General features: G+C 39.9%; 1 protein-coding gene across 2 annotated transcripts in view; it reads left to right on the top strand.

The window, feature by feature from the left end:
* The window catches only part of PIGG (phosphatidylinositol glycan anchor biosynthesis class G (EMM blood group)), a 71,467-nt gene that overhangs the window by 11,963 nt on the left and 37,893 nt on the right, over positions 1-21,611 (top strand). Inside the window, exons 3-9 of one of the 2 annotated variants that reach the window (XM_034410713.3) lie at positions 265-474; positions 2,771-2,959; positions 4,405-4,546; positions 5,441-5,653; positions 7,033-7,250; positions 8,968-9,246; positions 20,312-20,769. In XM_034410713.3, the coding sequence (XP_034266604.2) occupies positions 265-474; positions 2,771-2,959; positions 4,405-4,546; positions 5,441-5,653; positions 7,033-7,250; positions 8,968-9,246; positions 20,312-20,769 (1,709 nt within the window). Of the gene's footprint in view, positions 1-264; positions 475-2,770; positions 2,960-4,404; positions 4,550-5,440; positions 5,654-7,032; positions 7,251-8,967; positions 9,247-20,311; positions 20,770-21,611 lie in introns of both variants that reach the window. The other variant, XM_034410712.3, reaches the window with a different exon arrangement.

Here is a 21,611-nt window from a genome sequence, read left to right as displayed (position 1 = left end):
TACAAAGGTCATAACTGTGAAAAACGGTCATAAGTCACTTTTTTCAGTGCTGTTGTAACTTTGAACAATCACTGAATGAGCTGTTGTAAGTTGAGGACTATGTGTACTGAATTATGGGTAGCCATTTGCTTAAAGGCATTGACTATCTGCAATATATATACATGCAGAAGTGAGTCCTTATCCAGTGTCAGATTTTAGGTTTTACTTAAACTTCATCTAATGCTTGATCCATCTCTCCTTTCCTTTTGGTGGATCCCTTTGCAGGCACTTATGACTGGTAGCATCCCAGGTTTCGTTGATGTAATCATGAACCTTAACTCTCCAGCCTTGATGGAAGACAACTTAATATGGCAGGCCAAAATTGCTGGGAAAAGAATAATTTTCTATGGTGATGATACCTGGGTTAAGCTGTTTCCAAAGCATTTTGTTGAATATGATGGGACAACATCGTTTTTTGTCTCAGACTACACTGAGGTAAATCACCGTCTGGGAGTGGCTGTAAGAATATATATGTGTGTTTCTGTCCATATAACTACTGGTGCAAATGTTTTATTGCATATATTATATGCTGCTCAGATGTATGTATTTTTATAAAATGTCACACTTATTGGTTATTTTCAGAACCATTACTTTTTTCTTTACTTTACAAAATGTTCATCTCACCTAGTTACCTAAATTATACAGGTTACATAAAATATATGTCTTTTTAAAAATCCTTCTCATGTCTCAGGTTTTTTAAATTGTCACAGTAATAAACCACTATCTCCCTACCAACATAAACTCTAAATTAGAGATTAGCAATAGAGTGCCAAACAGCATGGTTAATAGCCTTAGAATGTTGGACCCATGTTATCTTATCAATTTTGAGAATTTAATACTTAACTACTTAGAACAAACCAAAGAGAAAAAATTTATAGGATATTATTGCAGATGGAAATAGGCAGGCGTGAAATCCAGCAGGTTCTGACAGGTTCTAGAGAACCGGTAGCGGAAATTTCGAGTAGTTCGGCGAACTGGTAGCGGAAACTTTGAGTAGTTCAGAAAACCGGCAAATGCCACCTCTGGCTGGCCCCGAAGTGGGGTGGAAATGGAGATTTTGCAGTATCCTTCCCCTGCCACGCCCACCAAGCCACACCCACCAAGCCACACCACGCCAACCAAACCATGCCCACAGAACTGGTAGTAAAAAAATTTGGATTTCACCAGTGGAAATAGGGCATTCACCCCATGCTTTAAAGGAAGTTTATGAACCTGTTCTTGGTATGTTCTCCCCCTATATGGTAGATACATTGATAGAAATTATTCAAAGTGAGTAGATTCACCTGAGCCTCAGTGTAAGTATCAAGGCTCCGACTAAGGAACCCAAGCAAATCAGGACTCCAAGGTTAGGGTCTGCCTCAAAGAACTTCTTTATTGGGTACATTTAAGCGTGCCAATATGATGTACCCAATAAAGAAGTTCTTTGTGGGAGATCCTAGCCTTGGAGTCCTGATTTGCTTCCTTAGTCGGAGCCTTGACAGTAAGAACTGCAGAGGAAGATTATGTATCACTGGCCCTTGACTTCAGTTAGATTGTCACATATATATATCAAAATTATTCTTCCAAATCAGTGGTGGGTTGCTCCCGGTTTGCACCGGTTCACAAGAACCGGTAGTAAAAATTCGTAGTAGTTCAGAGAACCGGTAATAACATTGGCTGGCCACATCCCCGAACCAGTCCCCGGCCTGGTCGCCGCTCACTTACCCCGCCCACCTCATCAGAGGCTTTAAAAAAAAATAAAATTAAAAGCATTTTTTCTATAACCTCTTCAGCTGAGAGGTTGTAGAAAAAAAAATGCCTTTAAAAGCCTCTGGCGATCCCAGCTGAGTTGCCTGATCGTCAGAGGCTTCTAAAAGCATTTTTTTCTGCAACTTTTTAAGGTTGTAGAAACAATGCTTTTAAAAGTAAAAAAAAAAAAAAGTTGGCCACGCCCACCCAGTCACATTACCCCCCACCAAGCCATGCCCACAAAATAAGCCATGCCCACAGAACCTGTAGTAAAATATTTTAGAACCTACTCCTGTTCCAAATGTTAGAAGTGTAGAAAAAAAAGTTATTTTTTTTATTAGTGATGGTAATGCAATAAAGCTGTTCACTGTGGATGTAAAATTTTTAAGGAGATAAGTATCACTGAACAAAGAATTGAATGCTCCCAGGGTAAGGCTTACTCATTTATTTATTTACAGGACCAAACTTCAAGCTTAAAAAATAAGCTTAGTTTTTATCTGATTTTAGCAACTAAGATAATAATTGCCCAATATTGGGAAATTTAATAGATGATTTAGATGACTTAATACTGTAATTGTGATGAGATTAACAAGATCTGTTCAATTGCTACATTAGAAACAAAATTATAGAGTCAAAATAATGAAACATAGGGGGCATGTATCCAAGTTAGCATATAATACCATGAGGATTAATATCCTAAACTCATAGGTTGTAGATTGTGTTCTGATTTCGGAGAATTGGAACCTTCAAGAATGATAATTGAAAGGCAACATATTGAATGGTATGCAGTGTAGCATATCTGAGAAATATTCAGCTTAGCCGTCTCTCTGAACTTGCTTCCTTAATGTTTTAGGAAGCTTTGAGCTAAACAGGATATCATTACATTGTACACACTCCTTTCCATCAGATGGTTATTTTTAGAAGAGCTGTTAATTAATTCTGCATACCATATGAGCAAAATAGGTGATGGCTTAATATATATCTGCTTTTCTTTTTCACTAAGGTTGACAACAATGTTACTAGACATTTGAATAATGTATTGAGAAGAGAAGACTGGGATATGCTCATTCTTCACTATTTAGGATTGGATCATATTGGTCATCTGAGTGGACCAAACAGTCCTTTGATAGGACCAAAGCTTTCTGAAATGGATAACATTATCTCGAAGATTCATAAGTCTCTGCTGTCCAAGGTGAGATGCTTAAGTTTTGAAGATGCATTTGATCAGGAAAACAGGAAGAAGATTTGAAGTATCCCACTTCAATCTACAGATACATTTTATCTTACAGACTGACCAAGTAAATGATCAATTGAGACCAAGTCTCATTGTGTTCATTGGGGCACATTTCCAATTTTTAGTCCCAGGCACTTGGAATTGTCAACTAAGTGAAATGCATTGATATTGGGGTTTTTAATACCATTGGCCATAAGATGCACAGGAGATGGAAACAAATGTTATTTCAATCTCCTAAATGTTCTGTTGGATCATTGCACGTTGGCTTTATTTCAGCACAGAACAAAATTGGTAACGACTTGAATGTTTCATTTTTAACCTGGTAAAAAATTGAAATGTAGGAAACTTTGGGGACCTGATAGGCCTGTGATGGCGAACCTATGGCACATGTGCCACAGGTGGCACGCGTAGCCATATCAGTGGGCGCCGGCCAGCTGATTTTCAGGCCTTCTGGGCCCACCAGAGGTAGGGAAAGAGGCTGTTTCCTGTCTCTGGAGGGCCTGGGGGGGTTGGGGAAGGCCCGTTTTTCTCTTTCCCCAGGCTCCAGAGCCTTTCTAGGAACCTGGGGAGGGTGAAAATGGCCTTCACCCCCCTTCCCCCCGGTGAGGCCGGTGGGACCAGAAATTGGCAAACAGACCATTTTCGGCCTCCGGAGGGCCTCTGAGGGGTGGGGATGGCCGTTTTCACTCTCTCCAGTTCCTAGAAAGGCTCTGGAGCCTGGGGAGAGCAAAAAATGGGCCTTCCGGTCCTACTGGAAGTTTGCAAATGGACCGTTTTTGGCCTCCGGAGGGCCTCCAGGGGGGTGGGGAAAGCCGTTTTCATTCTCCCCAGACTCCTAGAAAGGCTCTGGAGCCTGGGGAGAGAGAAAAACGGGCCTACCGGGCCGACCAGGCCATCACGTACTGGGAGCAGGGAGGGGGTCGTGCGCGCATGTGCGGGGCATGGCACATGGAATTATGGGTGTGAGCAGGTGCGCGCGACCCCCCCTGTGCGACCCCCCCGGCACACGATGGCAAAAAGGGTAGCCATCACTATGATAGGCTCTTAAGTTTTGTATTGATGTAATGCATAAACAGATTTCTGAATGCATATTTGCATGTAGGAACTTGATATATTTGCGATGCATTATGCTTAGCCAGCTTAAAGGTTATGAAAGTACTAGCCAGGTAGGATCCCGTTTCTTATTGAAATAAATGGTGCTGTGAGAAATCCTAATAATATATTCCTAACAAGGATTGGGAGAGGTTGTTGCTGCGATATCTTTTACCAGTTTACTTGGGTGTGTGGCAATTGTTCTTGAGAATCCTAATCTTTTTGGCTCAAATCTGCGAGGTGAGGGAACAGATTTGATAGTGAAATATTAAACTATTCCATTAAAACTTTGAAAATTGCTTCTGTTTCAGGAACTGGAGAAAGGAACATTGCCCAATTTACTTGTTGTTTGTGGTGACCATGGCATGTCAGAAACAGGAAATCATGGTGGTTCCTCAGAAAGTGAAATTCGTACCCCTTTGCTTTTTGTCAGCTCTGCTTTTCAAAGAACAGGTGGTAAGAACTGACTTTCTCTCTTAATAACATGAAGGGTTGAATAAAGAAATGTCTGGCTGCACTATTTCAGATTGCAAGGGTGGTGGTAGTTTACATGGCAGAATCTTCTATAACTCCATGAAAATCCATTTTCTCATTTTTGTTTTTTGTTTAAAAACCAATCCTAAATGTTGGAGAGACATTTATCTCAAAAGCCTTGTCCCTTTTCTGTGGTGGGTTTTTTTTTAAAAAATTCAATCTTCTATGTAGTCCCAAATAATCAGAAATACTACGTTCCAGAAACAAGTTGTGTGGTGAAAATTTGGCCTGAGGTATTTTTATCTGGAGAAATTGTAAGTGTCTTAATGTATCTGCTAAATGGGCTCTTAATAACTCCAGAAGCAATCAGTATATTAATATTTTAATGCAAAGCGGACTTGCCTGTTTTTATGGCTAAAGGCAGAAAGTAGTGTCAAAAGAATAGCACACCATTCAGTGACATTATTAAAGCTAAGTGAGCCAGTTCTTTCTCAAAAGAATTGGAACACAGAAATATATATTCAAATGTTTTAAAAGAAATACGCATCCTGGATACCTTCTGGGTTCCCAGTAGCCCCCTGCTTATGTCATCAATTCAATTACTTAGAAACAGTAGTAACTTTTGAAATTTATGTGAAGTAGCATAAAAGTGGCAAGGGAGAGTTTGAATTTCACCGTACTTGAGGTCCTGTGAGTATTTGCTAAATCTTCCTGTGGGGAAAAAAAAACAATGAGGAGAAACAGCTGTTACTTTGGATGCAGTACAGACAGGAGAAAAATGCTTATGGTACAACATTTCTTCTGGTCAAGAAATTATCTTTTGGGGAATGAGGAATAGATAAGCTTTAATCAATATTTTCTTCCTCTCTTTAGGTCCCCGAAAATATCCAGAACTTATCCAACAGACTGATCTGGCTGTCACCTTAGCATTAGGACTTGGCTTGCCGATTTCAAGAAACAGCGTTGGGAAGCTTCTGTCCCCTGTAATAGAGTGGAAGACAGCTAGAGAACAGCTACGGCTGTTGCATTTGAATGGTTTCCAACTCAGTAGACTTCTTCAAGAGAATGTCCCTACGTATGAGAAAGGCAAGTAAGTTCAATATGTTCTGGTAATTAGGATGTTTTTATTTTCTCCCATGAACAATCATATATTACGGTATGAAGAAAGAAAGTAACATTCTGAAAATTAACAAGCAGCTTGCTTATAAGTGAATGAAAGGAAAAGAAAAACAAAAGTAAGAATTGGCTTTATAGCTAATTAGATGTTTATGTCAATTATCAGTGAAACCTTTTAAGTCATGCTTCTAGGATAAGACGGCACACTGAAGATATGTCTTATATCGGTAATGTAAATCTGAAGGTATAACATTATTTACACATTTATCATAATTTTAAAAAACTGAAATTCAGCTTGGATGTAAAAACCTCCTGTCAACGTTAGTCATAAATAGAGTGGGCATGTAGTTAACGTGTCTTCCTTATGAAAAGCGACTTTGTTTTCAAGTTATGTGAAGCTGTCATGTTTAGTTGCAAGAGTGTGAACGCACCCAGTGTGACTCAGGTTTACAATATGGCATCCCTAAGCGGTAGCCAGGAAATTGTAGTATAAAAATAAACAAAAAGAAAAAAAAAGGAATAAAAAAAGAAAAAATGTAAAATGATTGCCTCCTGCCCTTCTTTATAGTGAGTAATTATCCTCTTAACCAGCGGCCCCCACCTTTTGGGCACCAGGGACTGGTTCTATGGAGAAAGGTTTTTCCATGGATGAGGGGGGAGGGGGGGAGGGGGTGTGGTTTTGCATGTTGCCTGCTTCTAGTGCATGGGGCTTTGCTTGTTGGATTTGCCCCCAATACTGTTTTGCTTTTTCTTAGTATTTAGTATGTCCTTTGTCACACACAATTATGCAGTATAGTTAGTCCCCATTTAATGTTGAACAGTTATTCAATAACTGTTCATCATTCAGCAGTGTTGGAACAAGGAGATTTATGATGCTGTAAGCCATCATGTCCTTGAGATCACATAATTACAATCAGATGCTTGTTTATGCCTCACAGTTATGACATTGCAATGTCTCGCAATTATGTAATTGCTGTTTGCAACCTTCAGTTCTGGCTTTCGACAAAGAAAGCCAGTGAGTTAGCCAGCAAAAGATTGCAAATGGTGATCTCATGATAATGGGACACTGTGAACATGCAGGATTCACCTAAGAAAGGCAACTGAAATTGCTGAAATCATTCTAACGGGAACACATTGCTTAGTGATGGAGTACCCAGTCCCAATTATCATTGGTAAGTAAAGACTACCTGAATAAGTATTTGGAGCCGTGGGTGATCTAGTCCACTGTTGTTCATTCTACTAGCCATACATTGAGAAAAATAACTGATTAAACATTACGGGGAAAGCTTTAGTTTAAACTCTATATTAAAATACAATGTTCTATCTGCATTTTCATCTCTTATTATTAGATCCTGGATTTGAAATGTTTACGAAGGCAGAAAAAGCTCATGGAAATTGGATTCAATACTATGTGAACAACAGTAATACACAAGTTGTCATAAATTTGAGCAAAAAAATCATAAAACAATATTTGGAAGCTCTCAAGATCCTGAGCTCTTCTTTAAGCAAGCAAGTGGCCCAGTATGACATATATTCAATGATAATAGGAACCATGATTGTTATGGAGGTATGGACTGATTTTTTTACTTACTTACTTACTTGTTTATTTATTTATTGGTTTTAAAAGCCACACAACTCCCTGAGTTTCTGAATGGCTTCCATATCCAAAGATAGGAAAGAGTAAAATGAAAGAAAAAAAAGGAGTATTGGAACAAAGAACCAGCGTCTCAAAAGAAAACTAACATGATTGCCAGCCATCATAATCCCAGGCCTGGAAGCAGAGCCAGTTTTTCAGAGATTTGCAGAAGAGCTGGAGGATGAGAATTGTATGTGGGGATGATAACCAAGCCTTACTTTGATAAAGCAGCACATTTGACCTGTTAGTTAATTTGCATAGTTCTGTAGTGTTTATACTTGGTGGATGCTCTGAGCCAAACCTAATTCGACACAAGGCTTTCTGATTAGATTTAGGGTGGGACATTTTATCCAGATTCCCAAAAGTTGTTGTAGATAACTTTTTGTCTGTGAACTTGGCAAGGAATCATTGTGTGGTGTGAGTTACTCTCTGCAACAAAAAACCTGGTAAAGAATAGAAATTATCAGATGGTCTTATGATTACTTTTACAGTAACTGGTCTCCTCTCTCCTTTTTATCTTTTTATCTTCATTTTTCTCCTTTCTTCCTCCCTTCTTGAGTCATTTTCCCCTCTTAAGGAATCCTCATACAAACAAGCATAAACTTTACTTAGAGTTCAAACAGTACCAGGGTTCACAAGGAGGTATGAGAAAAGACATCATTCTATATAATCATACCAGGAGACAGAGAGAGAGAGAAAGGAACAGTAACAGGGACCACAAAAAGGGCAAGGTTCAGTTTCCAGAACCTCACAGTCACCAAAGGACAAAGTACTAGCTACCACAATTGACCTGTCCATGTAGATCAGGGGTGTGAAACTCAATTTCATTGAAGGCTGCATCAGGGTTGTGTTTGACCTTGTGGACCAGGGTGGGTGTGGCCAGGGTGGGGGAGCCACTTGTGTCAGAGTGCTTGTGGTAGGCTGAGCGCTCTGCCAGTGAAAACAGGCTCCCAAGCTCTGGTCTCGCTGGCAGAGGCACTGGGGGCCGTTCCTTCGCTGTTTCCAGGGCAGCCCCGTGGGCCAGATCTATAAGCACTCTGGGGGCCAGATAACCCACAATTTAAAACAGTTCATTTAATGACCATCCAGCACCATTGAAAAAGAAGTGACGTATGACCATTTTTCATACCTAAGGGTGTTACTACATCTTCATGATCATGCAATCAAAATTCAGATGCTTGGCAAGTGACTCATATTTATGATGGTTGTGGTGACCTGGGGCCCTGTGATCCCCTTTTGCAACCTTCTGACAAGCAAAGTCAATGGGGAGGCCAGACTCACTTAACAAACTTGTTATTAACTTAACAAGTGCTGTGATTCACTTAACAACTGTGGCAGGAAAGGTTGTAAAATGGGGCAAAATTCACTTAAATGACTGTTTCACTTAGCAACAGAAATCTTGGGCTGAATTGTGGCCGTAAGTCGAGGGCTACCTGTATTTGCTTGTTGCAAGGTGTTACAGAGGTATGTAAAAAACTTGACAATACACAGTGTTACATGTTAATGGGTCTGCTTGATTTGCTGGATGGTTAGAGAAATGACTGAGTCAGGCTGCACCCTAGCTGTAATATGAGATAGTGTGTAATTTCTGCCTCTTGTTGGGTTGTAGACTAGATTTTGACTGTGTTTCTCTTTGTCCCCCACATAGGTGCTGTTCTTACTCTTACTGAGCCTTCCAAAAGCCCTGAGCAGCAGAGCTAAATTTGAGATGCCAAACTCATCTTTCTATTCTCTGATGTTCTACTTGATGTGCCTTTTATGGAGTGCCATTCATGTAGTTGTGTGCACCTCCACGGAAAGCTTATGCTATTTTTGCAGAATTCCCTGGATTATGGCAACTGGAATTATCATGCTGACTTCGGGGCTTTTTTGGGTCATAATTTCCTTTCTGGAAATGCGGGTTATAAATTCAAGACAACCATTGAAGGTAAAAAAAAATACTGGAATGTAATATATAATTTCTTACCAGTTGCTCATTTATATTTCCAGGGAGGATCTACACACTATTCCTTTTTCCTTGTGCCATTTTGCCTGCTGTCATTCACAGTATCTTTTTCAATGTTCCCTTACTCTTTTATAAAGGAGAAAACAGGCACTTTTTCTCTCACAAAGAAGCTGGAGAAAGTTTGAACAGGGCAAAGTCTAAGTCACATTTTTCCTGCTTCCCTGGTTTTCAGTTTCCCAACAGTTTCTCCTTGCTGCTCTTTTAAGCCTTATGAGAGTGGCCAATTATCTTCTGGCCTTACTCCCGAGTCGGAGTAAGGCTTCAGCTGCTCTTGCTTTCTGGCAGCTCTTTGCATGCGTGCACTAGGAACAGGCTTCTCCTGTTTCTCTGCTGTCCGCCTCTGGAGGCTCCGGAGTCCATGCAATGCTCCTAGACGGCCCTGGCCCCATCTCTGCCTCAGATGCAGAGCTCTCGTCTGGGCCTTCCCCTGACTGGCCCATTGTCCTCCCCAGCCTCCTCACTTTCTGACCGCACTGCAGGCTGCTGGCGGACCACAACAGATCAAACAATACATATATAGATTTAAGTTGATTTAAATTTAAGTAGATTTAAGTCCAATTTAAGTTGTTGCAGAATCATAAGGAGTTCGGCTTCTTTCTAAATTGTGGGAAAAGTAACTCCTGGCAAACGGTACCAATTAGAATATTAATATTGAGCCATACAATCTAATGTAATCACCTTTTTCCTTAAAAAATATTTTTGTACATAATCCTTATGTTATGTGACCTCATCAGTCAACTTGCAATTGTGGATAGTAGGCATTCTTTCTTGCTAGTGAAATGTTAATTGCCATGTATACATTTAAAATAAAAACAGCCAAGGCTTTCTCTGGAATTGAAATCTGAGCTGAATTATACCTTGATTCCTCTATAATCTGTGACCCTTCATGTTTATTAATTAATGTATAATAGAATACCTGCATATCCTGCATAAAATGTCAATCCCACTTACAGACTCAATAATAGAACTGTTTTAGTAATCATACTCCTATTTTTGCTCAAGGAAAGATCTCCTCAGCCATCTTGCAGATTTGATTGGCAGGTTGCTACAAAAACAAGCAAAGCCAAGTGTGTCCAATTGATCACATTGATTTTGAACTGTTTGTGCTCTTCTTGATTTTCCTATCATGGCATACTATATGCAACGTAGTATAGTAGAACAGAACTACTGAAATCAATTGTGAATTAATTCCTCACTAAATTACTCTTATTTTAATGAGCTGCTTCATTTAATGGGCTTGCTGTTAATATGATTTGTGTGAATCCAATCCCAGTAATGTTGCAAACATTATTATGGAATTTCCTACAACTTCTGTATCTCTCAGAATGGTTGGTCTCTTTAAAGAAGGTGGCAAAATAATCTTGAAGATATAGTTATTGTGTTGTTGGATAATTAAGATGTCCTACCAAGTTGTTTCTGTGAAAGTATAGATTTCAGTAAAGATTCAAAGGTGAGTTAAGTTCTAAAGTTACTCCCATTATTTGAGTAAGGCCTTAGTCTTAAGCTCTAATGCGAAGACTTGTTTTGAAAGCATGCTTGTATCCATTTTGTAACTCACTCATTCTTTTCCAGTATGGTCTATATTCTTCCTTGACAATCTGGTGTGCTGCAGTGATTGATGAGGCCTAGTTTGTTACAGTAAGAACAATCAAAAGGACCATTCTGAATTACACAAAACATTCATCCAGTCTAGCATATAGGAAAGGCCATGTGTTCAGGCAGTCCTTCACTTACAACAGTTAATTTAGTGATCATTCAAAGTTACAATGGCACTGAAAAAAGCGACTTATGACCATTTTTCACACTGATGACCATTGCAGCACCCCATTGGACACATCATCAAGATTTGGATGCTTGGCAACCAGTTCATATTTATCACGGTTGCAATGCCCCGGGGTCATGTGATCAACTTTTGCGTGCTTCTGACAAGCAAAGTCAGTGGGGAAGCCAGTTTCACTTAACAACCATATTCATAACTTAACATCTGTGAATCAACTTAACAACTGCAGTGATTCACTTAACAATGGCAAGAAAGCTCGTAAAATGGGGCAAAACTCACTTAACAAATGTTTCACTTAGCAACATAAATTTTGGACTCAATCGTGGTTGTATGTCGAGGACTACCTGTATTACCTTCTTTTCTTTCAGAGTCCATAACGCCCAGTTCTAGATACCTTTCCAATGTAGTGTATATATAGTATGTTGAAAGGATACTGTACAATGTATAGTATATATTGTAAATTCAGGATGGCTATTTGGTAGTTCTTACATCCTAAGCTGAATCTGTGCATTGACAAATCCTGCTTATTTGCCTGAATAAATTTAACAATTTTTTGGACATGTCTGCTTGTGAATGAGGTTGCAGTTCGGCGGAAGTTAAAGATATTCTGAACTTAACTAATTTTGAATTTTGATTTGTTACAGCTAGGAAAGCTTGCTACCTAAAGGATAAGATGTGGTTAGTTTTAATGATTAAATTATCCAAGCCTAGTTCAGGAAGATTAGTTTCAGGATGCTGCTGGTGTGACTGCTGCACAGAGCTTCAAGGGGCATCTTTTAATCTTTTTTTGGGAGGGGGGAATCACTGCATGAAACTATTTTTTCCACTAATCCATGTTATCCAATTTTATAATGGAGCAAATAATTTTTGAAGTGGCATTTCTCAGATTGTAGCTTAACTGGATGAAATGTAACTGTTTTAACAAGCAAGTTTATGGCAAACTGCCTCGAAGATAATTTCATATAAAAGCAATATGTTACAAAAATCTGTAATAAGGGAAAGGGGAAAAGAAATACAAGATCTTAAATTTTGAGTCTGCTTTTCAGCAGTTCTTATCTATGTGGGAAAAGGCATGGAAACTAAATAGCTGTCATATAAATTAGACTTCAAATTAATGAGAAATTGAGCAAACGACTTTTAAAAGTAGTTTTTATTCTAAAATGCATTTATGTATTAGTAACTGAATATGGAATAATATAGTTTTTTTCCTTTGAACTAGATGAGTGATTCTTTTTGTTTTTAGCTCATGCAATACTTAAACTTCTCTCTCTCTCTCTCTCTCTCTCTCTCTCTCTCTCTCTCTCTCTCTCTCTCTCTCATATACACACCTCTATCGTCTGTCTATCTATTTATTTATGTACCTACCTACCTATCTACCTACCTTCAAGGAATAAGAATAGGAAATAGAATAGGGAATGGAGTAGGGAAATCCAACGGAATGGAATGGGATGAGATGGGGCGTGATGGGATGAGATAGGATGGGACGGGACAAGACGAGATGAGACGTGATGGGACAGGATGGAATGGAATGGGATGGGTTGGAATCACAGGGCTGGAAGGAACTTTGGAGGTCTGCTAACCCAAGGCAGGAGTCCTTATACTGTCTTTAACAAATGGATGTCCAATCTTTTCTTGAAAACCTCCAGTGATGGAGCGCTCACAATTCTAGAAGGCAATTTATTCCATTGGTTAATTGCTCTCACTATCAGGAAATTTCTCCTTAGTTCCAGGTAGGATGTCTCTTTAATGAGCTTTCACCCATTGCTTCTTGTTCTGCTGTCAGGTGCTTTAGAGTATGTCAACCCTTTAATCTCTGTGATTTCCCCCTCATGTACCAAAAGACAATCATCATGTCACCCCTAATCCTTCTCTTCATTAGACTAAATATGCCTAGTTCCCTTAACTGTTCATCGTACGAGTCAGACCTCTTATCATCTTTCTTGCTTTTCTCTGCACTCATTCTAGAGTCCCAGCATCTTTTTTGTATTATGACTAGAATTGGATGACGTTTCCAACTATTGCTCCACCAATACAATACAGAGTAGTATTATCATGTCTCATGATTTTGATGCTCTCCCTGTGTTGATGTAGCCTAGGACTGCACTGGCACCTTCAACACACTGCTGCCCTGTTTTCGCTGGCAGAGTGCTGCAGGAGGCTGTCCAGGCTGAAAACGGGGCTTAGGGGGCCACATGTGGTCCTCCCGTACCCCATTTTCACTAGCAGAGGCCCCACAGGCCAGTCCTTTTCTATTTCCAGGCCAGTCCCATGGACCAGATCTAAGCATCCCACAGGCCGAATCCAGCCTAGGGGCCTTGAGTTTGACACCCCTTGGGCCCAAGACAGGACATTGAGGTATCCCACTTAATGCTTTTCTTAATGTAGATGTAGTTTCATTGAGGGCTACCCACTAAGTGTCAGGTTCCAAGTAATGCACCCATCACAAATCGAACTCCAAGTGTTGTGATCTAGGCCCAAGTACCATATTTTTTGAAGTATAAGACACACTGGAGTATAAGACATACCTACTTTTTTTGGTGAGGAAAAGAAGAAAAAGAAATCTCCCTCTGTCTCTGAGCAATTTTGCCTCGTTGCAGCAAACAGCAAACAGCCTGGTTTACTTTCATTTTTATTTTCAGCATAGCTTGATTAGCACAAGGAAAAAAAAAACTGCTCCAGCAATTTACCTCTTTGCAGCAAGCAGCAGAGCCCTGCCCAAAACAGCTGAGAGCAAATCAGGTGAGAGTTGGGAGGCCGATCTAATCAACTTGTGCTAATTAGGCTGTGCTGAAGCTGAAAGCTGTTTTTTCTTGCTGTTTGCTTGCAAGGAGGTAACTGCTGTGAGGCAGAGGCCAAAGGATGGGGGCCAGTGGGTGGGTGGGGCTACATTCAGTGTATAAGACGCACCTAAATTTTCACCCCCTTTTAGGGGGAAAAAAGATATGTCTTTTACTCCGAAAAATGATAGTTATTACCAGATACAATCAATCCTAAACAAACATATTTTATTAGAACAGCTGAGAATTACTTCATTCTCAGCTTAGTCCAAATTAATTCCAAAACAAATTCTTCATAAACAGTCCTTTGGCCTTATCACCAACCTTTGTATTCTTTGGCACCCTGCGAAAGTCTTTTCTTGGCAAAAAAAATACCCCACGAAGTTCAGAAGCAAGAGACACCGACAAGAAACAACATTGCTTTCCTACAAAGATCCCAAGAGCCGTTGCTGCTCTTTTAAGCCTTCTGGGAGGGGCCAATCATCTCCTGGCCTTACTCCCGAGTGGTCCTTTTTGCTTTAGCTGCTCTTGCCTTCTGGCAGCTCTTCGCATGCGTACACTAGGAACAGGTTCCTCCTGTTCCTCTGCCTCTGGAGGCTCTGGAATCCGTACATCGCTTCCAAATGGCCCTGGCCCCATCTCTGCCTCCGACGCAAAGCCCTGGTCCGGACCTTCCCTGACTCCAGGACTGGCCCATTGTCCTCCCCTGCTTCTCACTGTCCGACTCCACTGCCAGCTCCACAAGCTGCTGACGGACCACAACACAAGGCATTTTGTTTCCTCAAAGAACAAATTCATTTAGATACATCATCTTGGCACAAACTGGTGGAAAGCAGTACTGAAAGTTCCCATGCTTTCCACCCCAGAATAAGTAAGAGTTTCTCAATTTTCCAAAACAATCTGTCACATTGTCCAACCAAGATGAGAGTTGGTTGCTTGGCGACTTCTCTCCTCCTCGTCTGGCCGGCCAGCCAGCCATTGGAATGTACTTGACTCATCAGCTAGCTATGTTGTTTTGGCTGAAGACTCTATCCTCCTCGGCTCTCTCCCCTTCAGCTCCAAACTGTGTCAAACTGAATTCATGTCAGAGTAACCAAGGATATAAACAATCCCACATCCCAATCAAATTCAGGCTTGACATTAAGTGCAGTTGGTTAGCATTTGGCACTACAGCAGTTAATCACCTGCCCCATATACTGTATAATCAAAACTTCAACTATCCCCCCTTAGATCATTTGGATCATCTTTAGAAGTACCAATGAAGAAAACATGAGGTTTTAGCTATCATTTCCAGATCTTCTATAAAAAGGTTTGGGAAAAACAATTTTTTTTCCAAATGTGGGCACAAGCTGTCAATAAGATTTGAAGCAGCAGAAAAGGATATATATATGATTTCTGCTTTGTTAATTCTGGGGAACATCTTAAATAGTGTTTCTCTGACAGATCCCTCAAAAGTTCATTGACAAGCAATGAGCAAACAAACTTGCATTGATATATATTAGAAATTATGAACTGGTTTCTTCTAGATACTTGTGGGTGTATATAACAATAGAATTGATAGGTTGGACATAGCTACAGTAATACTGCAGTGAACAGTGATAGAAGACCATATCTACATGGAGACACCCCTGGAGCATCTAAGTATCTTGTACCTACTTCCCAAGATATACAAGCTATGCCATACATGCGATTCCATTCCCAATCCTAAGCAGTGGAATCATTATGGCTTGGAATATTGGGTTTCATGAATTCTATACAATATTGAAAATTTGCTGTCAGCTGCATAAGAGACACCACAGGCTTCCTAAGAAGTTTGAAATCTATTGACAATCTTCTTAACAATACCATTCTACCCATCACAGATGTTATGGCATAATATACCCCCATCCTTCATAGACGTGGGCTTCAAGCCATCCAGATACCATCAGTAATTTCAGTGTAACAGGCCTTGTCACAAACTGCATGACTTTGTATTCATCCATAATTTAGTCACTGCTGGCAATAACACACCTGCAAATCAGTGGCACTGCTATGGATACACAAGTGGTTCCATAAATATGCAAGTATCTTCATGAGTCACTTAAAATATTTTCTCAACTCCTAGCCGTTGAAAATACTCCATTATCTGGGATTCATTGATGACACTGTTAGCATCTGGACCCAAGGAAATGAATCGTATGAGAGCATTTCCCTACTCAGCAGTTGATAATAATGAGGCATTGCTTTTGCTTGTAGAGTCAGCATCTTGCCACTTGATTGTGAGGCGCTTACTTTGCTGAAGTGTACGATTCTTAGTCCAGGGATGTTTTCCCTGCTTGTTGGCACCAGTGTTGGCCTGAGCAGATATCGGTATTTGATTCAGCGGCTGTTGAATCATCAGGTGTAGTACCAGTGGGACATGATCCACCAGCATCTTGGAGGGTAGCTCTGAGGCCACACCACCTCCAGATCACCATGCTTACCTACATGCTTCCAACTTCCATCCAGATATATCAAATCTGCCATATATATAGGTAGGCTCTAGGCTACAAATGCATTTGTTCTATCTCACTTAACACAGATGATCAACTGATGGAATTCAGGAATCTAAATTGCCAATTCACGATATCAATAGAAAATAAGCAGAGCTAGATCACTTTCCAGAGAGGTGGAAATTGTCTATTAAAAGACAGATCATAGAAACAGAACAAAAGAATACCATTGATAGTCACTTATAGACCACAGGTCACAAAATACATTATGAAGAAGCTACAGCCCATATTAGATAAAGACACACTGCTTTCTTAGGTAGGTGGCAGCCCAATACTTTAACACAGACTACCACTCAACTTGAAGCAGATTCTCACAAGCAACAACAGACAATGATTCTAACATGGGAACCAAACCAAGATGTCTATGCTACCCTCACATTTACATCAACAGCATTATCATAGGCTTAACAACTTTACGCACAAAATTAGAGGCACCTTCACACGTCCTTCCGCTAATGTGATACTGTATGTGTCACAATCTGACAGAAGTGCTATTGTGGATTCTGCGTAGGACAAACATGGTACAAAAGAATTAATGAGCTTGAGTTTGACATCAGGACTTAAGATGAGGATCAAAGCATTCCTGCATCTCAGATACCTCATTAGAGCTCTCAAAGAAGATATTTTGGAAACAAACAATGTTAAAGGCACAACTGAGTGTGTGATTGCTGAACCAATCCATAGGTTTCCAGCTATCTTAGAAAGTCTCAACAAACAAAAACAAGGAGCTTTTGACGCCATACAATTGTTGTTTGATAAGGAACTTGTTTTCTGTCTCACATGTAACCTGTATAAATAAAGCAAACAAAATGTTAAAAAGTTATATTTATGTAGTTACTTACCAAGCACATCTAAATTATATTAAAGTACCGTATTTTCCGGCATATAAGACGACTTTTTAACACATGAAAATCTTCTCAAAAGTCGGGGTCGTCTTATACGCCGGGTGTCGTTCTCCTGTAACCAGGCAGACCAGCCCGAAAGACTCGGACGAGCCTTAAATGGCTCTGGCGATCCAAGCTCTGACGATTCCAGCTTTGCCTGCTAATCAGGCAACTCAGCTGGGATGCCAGAGCCATGTAAAAGGAAAAAAGTTTTCCCCCTCCAGCTTGCTTACCTTAGCTGCTAATCGCAACGCTTGCCTTGCTTCGCTTGCCTGAATCTATTCCATTAGCAAGCCACTCCCTGCCTGCAATCAAGCAGGCAGAAGTTGTGGATTTCAACTCCCAGAATTCCTCAGCCAGCAAAACAAAGCTGGCTGAGGAATTCTGGGAGTTGAAGTCTACAAATCTTAAAGTTGCCAAGGTTGGAGACCCCTGTTCTATTGGGTAAGTTTTTTTCCCCTTTGGGAGCTTTAAAAAAAATAGTTAATTGGGGTTTTTTTTAGTTGTTCTTTTTTAGACCTAGCCATTTAAAGTTTAGGAAGTTTTAAATTTAGTTTTCATATAAAAATAAAAATAAAATAATATTTGTGCAGTTTTCTGAGATTTAGTGTGTTTCTGTAGTGTTTCACTCTAACTACACAAACACACAAAATCTCACAAAGCTGTATGTGAAATTTTGTGTGTGTAAAGTGTGGAAGTTGTTTTTTGGGGCTTTTTGTGGCTGTGTGAGGTTCCTGCTTGTTGCAGGGGCCATTTTGGGTCTAGCACAGCTACTTTTACATTGTGAGCCAGTTGATGTTTTTTAATTTTTATTTGGTGTGCTTTGGAAGAGGGGTAGTCTTATACGGTGAGTATAGCCCAAACCCTATATTTTAACAGGAAAAGTCGGGGGTTGTCTTATACGCCCAGTCGTCTTATACGCCAGAAAATACGGTAACCAAAATATATTTACAATCCCCAAGACATGCTGCAACTTTTGAGCACCCCTAATACTTGGAAGTTGAAAGTTGAAAAATTTGACCTGCCTTAAAAGCTTTCTCTTTATTTCCATCCTGTCTCATCCTATGCTACTTTAGCCACTCCAGTTGCTCCCAGGAGGCTGCAGGGAGGCCTACTAGGCCCAAAACGGGGCTCAGGGGGTGATGGTGCCCCCCCATGGCCTGTTTTTGCCCCGGGGGTGCAGGAGGCCAGGTGCTGCCTGTCACATCCCCTGGCCATGGCCACGCCCACCCAACCAGTCATTAACTGGTTGTTAAATTATTTGAATCCCACCACTGGTGAGTAGCACCTGATTGGTTTATCCTCCAAACCTCCTATTTTCAATATCTACATCAAGGTGCTTTGATATAATTAAATCTTCGTGAAATGAGCTGCCTGATTTTCTGTGGAATAATGCTGATGTTTGAATTGACAAAATACTCTTTCCGGATCGTTTCTGATTATCTTTACATTTTGAAACATATTATTCTACAGATGCCATTGCTTGTAACTTACTTGATTGCATTTTTCCTTTACTTGATTGCCTTTTACCTGAGTCGTCATGTTTTTTGTGCAACAAAGTGTATTTCAATTTGTAGAAGATGGTGCGCCAAGGATTTTTTGAAGGGGTTAGCTTTCTTTAAATTATCTGTGTGTTCAATGCTCTAGAGTGATTAGCATATAAAATGTATATTTCTTGCGGCAACCTTGCACAACACTTTTGTTTAAAATAAAGCCCCACTTTCAGGAGGGGCAAGATAATAACCTGCACATCACCATTCTTTTTATGATTGCTGTTAATCTACGTCAAGGTGATCAACTTCTTCTGAGGTGGGAGTTGCAGTTTATTGTCCTAGCTTTCCAGGGATATGCTAATGGCATTGGAAGAGGCTGAGAATTTTTAGCCTATTGTTTTGCTCATTTTGGGGACTTGAGGTTAAGTCCCCAAATGGAAATATTTTGCTTTCAGCCTTAAGATATCCCCAAACATCCAAGAGCCTTGGTAGTACAGTGGTCTAAGGCACCCTGTTATTAAGCTGGTTATTAAGACCAGCTGCCTGCAATTACTGCAGGTTCGAATCTCGCCAAGGCTCAAGGTTGACTCAGCCTTCCATCCTTTCTAAGGCAGGTAAATTGAAGACCCAGTTGTGGGGGCAATAAGCTGACTTTGTATAAATATACAAAAGGATGAAGGCTATTGCTGAACACAGTGTAAGCCACCCTGAGTCTCCGGAGAAGGGCGGCATATAAATCAAATTTAAAAAAAAAAACAAAAAACATCCAACCACAAACAAGAAATGTGTCATTAAAAAATGTCCACTTCTGTTTTCTATGGAGATTCTCAATGATCCAGGTCATTATTGTCCCAAAGGTGCTTTTCCAAAAGGCAATTGGATTTTCTTATCTTTTTCCTTGAAAATGTTTCGCTTCCCATCCAAGAAGCTTCTTCGGTTCTTCACACAGCTGAAGAAGCTTCTTAGATGAGAAGTGAAACATATGCAAAGAAAAGAAAAAAAACCAAGATAGTCCAGTTGCCTTTTGGAAAAGCACCTTTGGAAAAGCACCTTTGGAATGTCCACTTTGTTACTCAATTTCAGCAGTGTACCCATCCCTCCATGGGAGTGATGTAATTTTTTCTTCAAACTTTCAAATATGTTGGAAAGTGGACAGGCAAGAAGAGATCCTGACTTATCTATTTTGCTAAACGTTTTCTCATTTTCATGTGATTTGTTTGTTATCATGATATAAAATTAATCTTAAAAATGTTTCTTAAGTCATTGCAGGAAGCTGCATCACAGCCCTTGAAAGAGAACGTACTGTAGTTTCAGTGGCACAATTAACAGTGTTGACAGCAGTGCTGAATTAACCTTGCTTTAGATCAGGATTGAAGAGGAGTTACATAAAATACCACAAAAATACAGTTGTCACTGAAGAAGCAACTATACGCGGCTGATTTTAATGATATGTTGGATTCTTCCAAATTATATCCCCAAGATATATATATATATATATACATATACATTTCTCTCTTTGCAGAATCCACCTGCTGCTCCTTCCAGCTGGTCTGAATTAGATGTGCTGATCCTGGCAGGTACCATTGGCCATATTTCAAGTCTGGGTGCCAGCAGCTTTATTGAAGAAGAACACCAAACCTGGTACTTCCTGATCAATACCCTTTGCCTTGCCCTCTGCCAAAAAATCTGCAGGCACTATTTCTTGACCAAGGACGGTGATCTGCAGATCCCCACCACGGGCAAAGCAAAAGCAGAAGAAATGAAAGAAACTCCTTCCCACTACAGAAGTGATATTGAAATAACAGAGGATGAGCTGAAGATGGGCAGAGGGGACAACCCTGTAAGCGTGAATACCTTTGAGAAGTGGATGGCCTTAGCGACTCCGTGGCTCATCCTTATCATTTGTAGAGTGCTTCGTTCACTGAATCAAACTGGAGTCCAGTGGGCCCATAGGCCAGATTTTGGACATTGGCTGACAAGGTACCTATTTGATTTTTTGTTATTTAGATTGCGTAAGGTTATTACATAAGTACACAGTCCCTGAAAAAACGATGGTCCCATCAGACCTGGGGACCTCAGAGGACTGGTGAGATACTGAAGAGGCTCCCTTGCTATAGACATCTGCTCCTTGCCTAATATTTGATCTCTTTTACCCTTGCGTTTTTAAACATTTTAAAATGCTTTTAATAATAATTGTGTTTTATATATAGTAGATATTAATTGAGTTTTAGCCTTCTTGTATGTGGCCCAGAGTCTCTTTTTTGTGAGGTGGGGGACCATATACATTTGATAAATGAGATATACTGAGGGGATTTTTTCTGTATATCTCACTAGTGAAGTGATGTAGGAAAGGGCTTTCTTAGTTGTGCTGCTTTAGTTATGGACTCTCATTTCACCAGAGGTTAGGCAGGTTTCTGTCCAACATCAGAATTCATCCATGTCTTTAGGTTTCAGCAGCAAAGTGTCTGTCTGCTTGTCTGTCCATCCGTCCATGATATATTATAATGATTTTTTTTAAAAAATCAGTAGTTTCTATAGCTATCAATCATCTATGAATACCAATCAATATCTGTCTGTCTGTCTGTCTGTCTGTCTGTCTGTCTATCTATCTATCTATCTATCTATCTATCTATCTATCTATCTATCATCTATCTATCATCTATCTATGAATCTATCAATGATATATTATGTTTTAACAAAAAAAATCAGTAGTTCCTATAGCTATCAATCATCTATGAATATCAGGCAATATCTATATCTATAATTATCCATCCATCCATCCTCCATCCATCCATGATACATTATAATCATTTAACAAAAAA

Source organism: Pantherophis guttatus, chromosome 2, assembly GCF_059756535.1.
Source record: "Pantherophis guttatus breed Tessera chromosome 2, ASM5975653v1, whole genome shotgun sequence".
Classification (NCBI taxonomy): domain Eukaryota; kingdom Metazoa; phylum Chordata; class Lepidosauria; order Squamata; family Colubridae; genus Pantherophis; species Pantherophis guttatus.
This window is presented reverse-complemented; position numbering and strand designations above follow the sequence as displayed.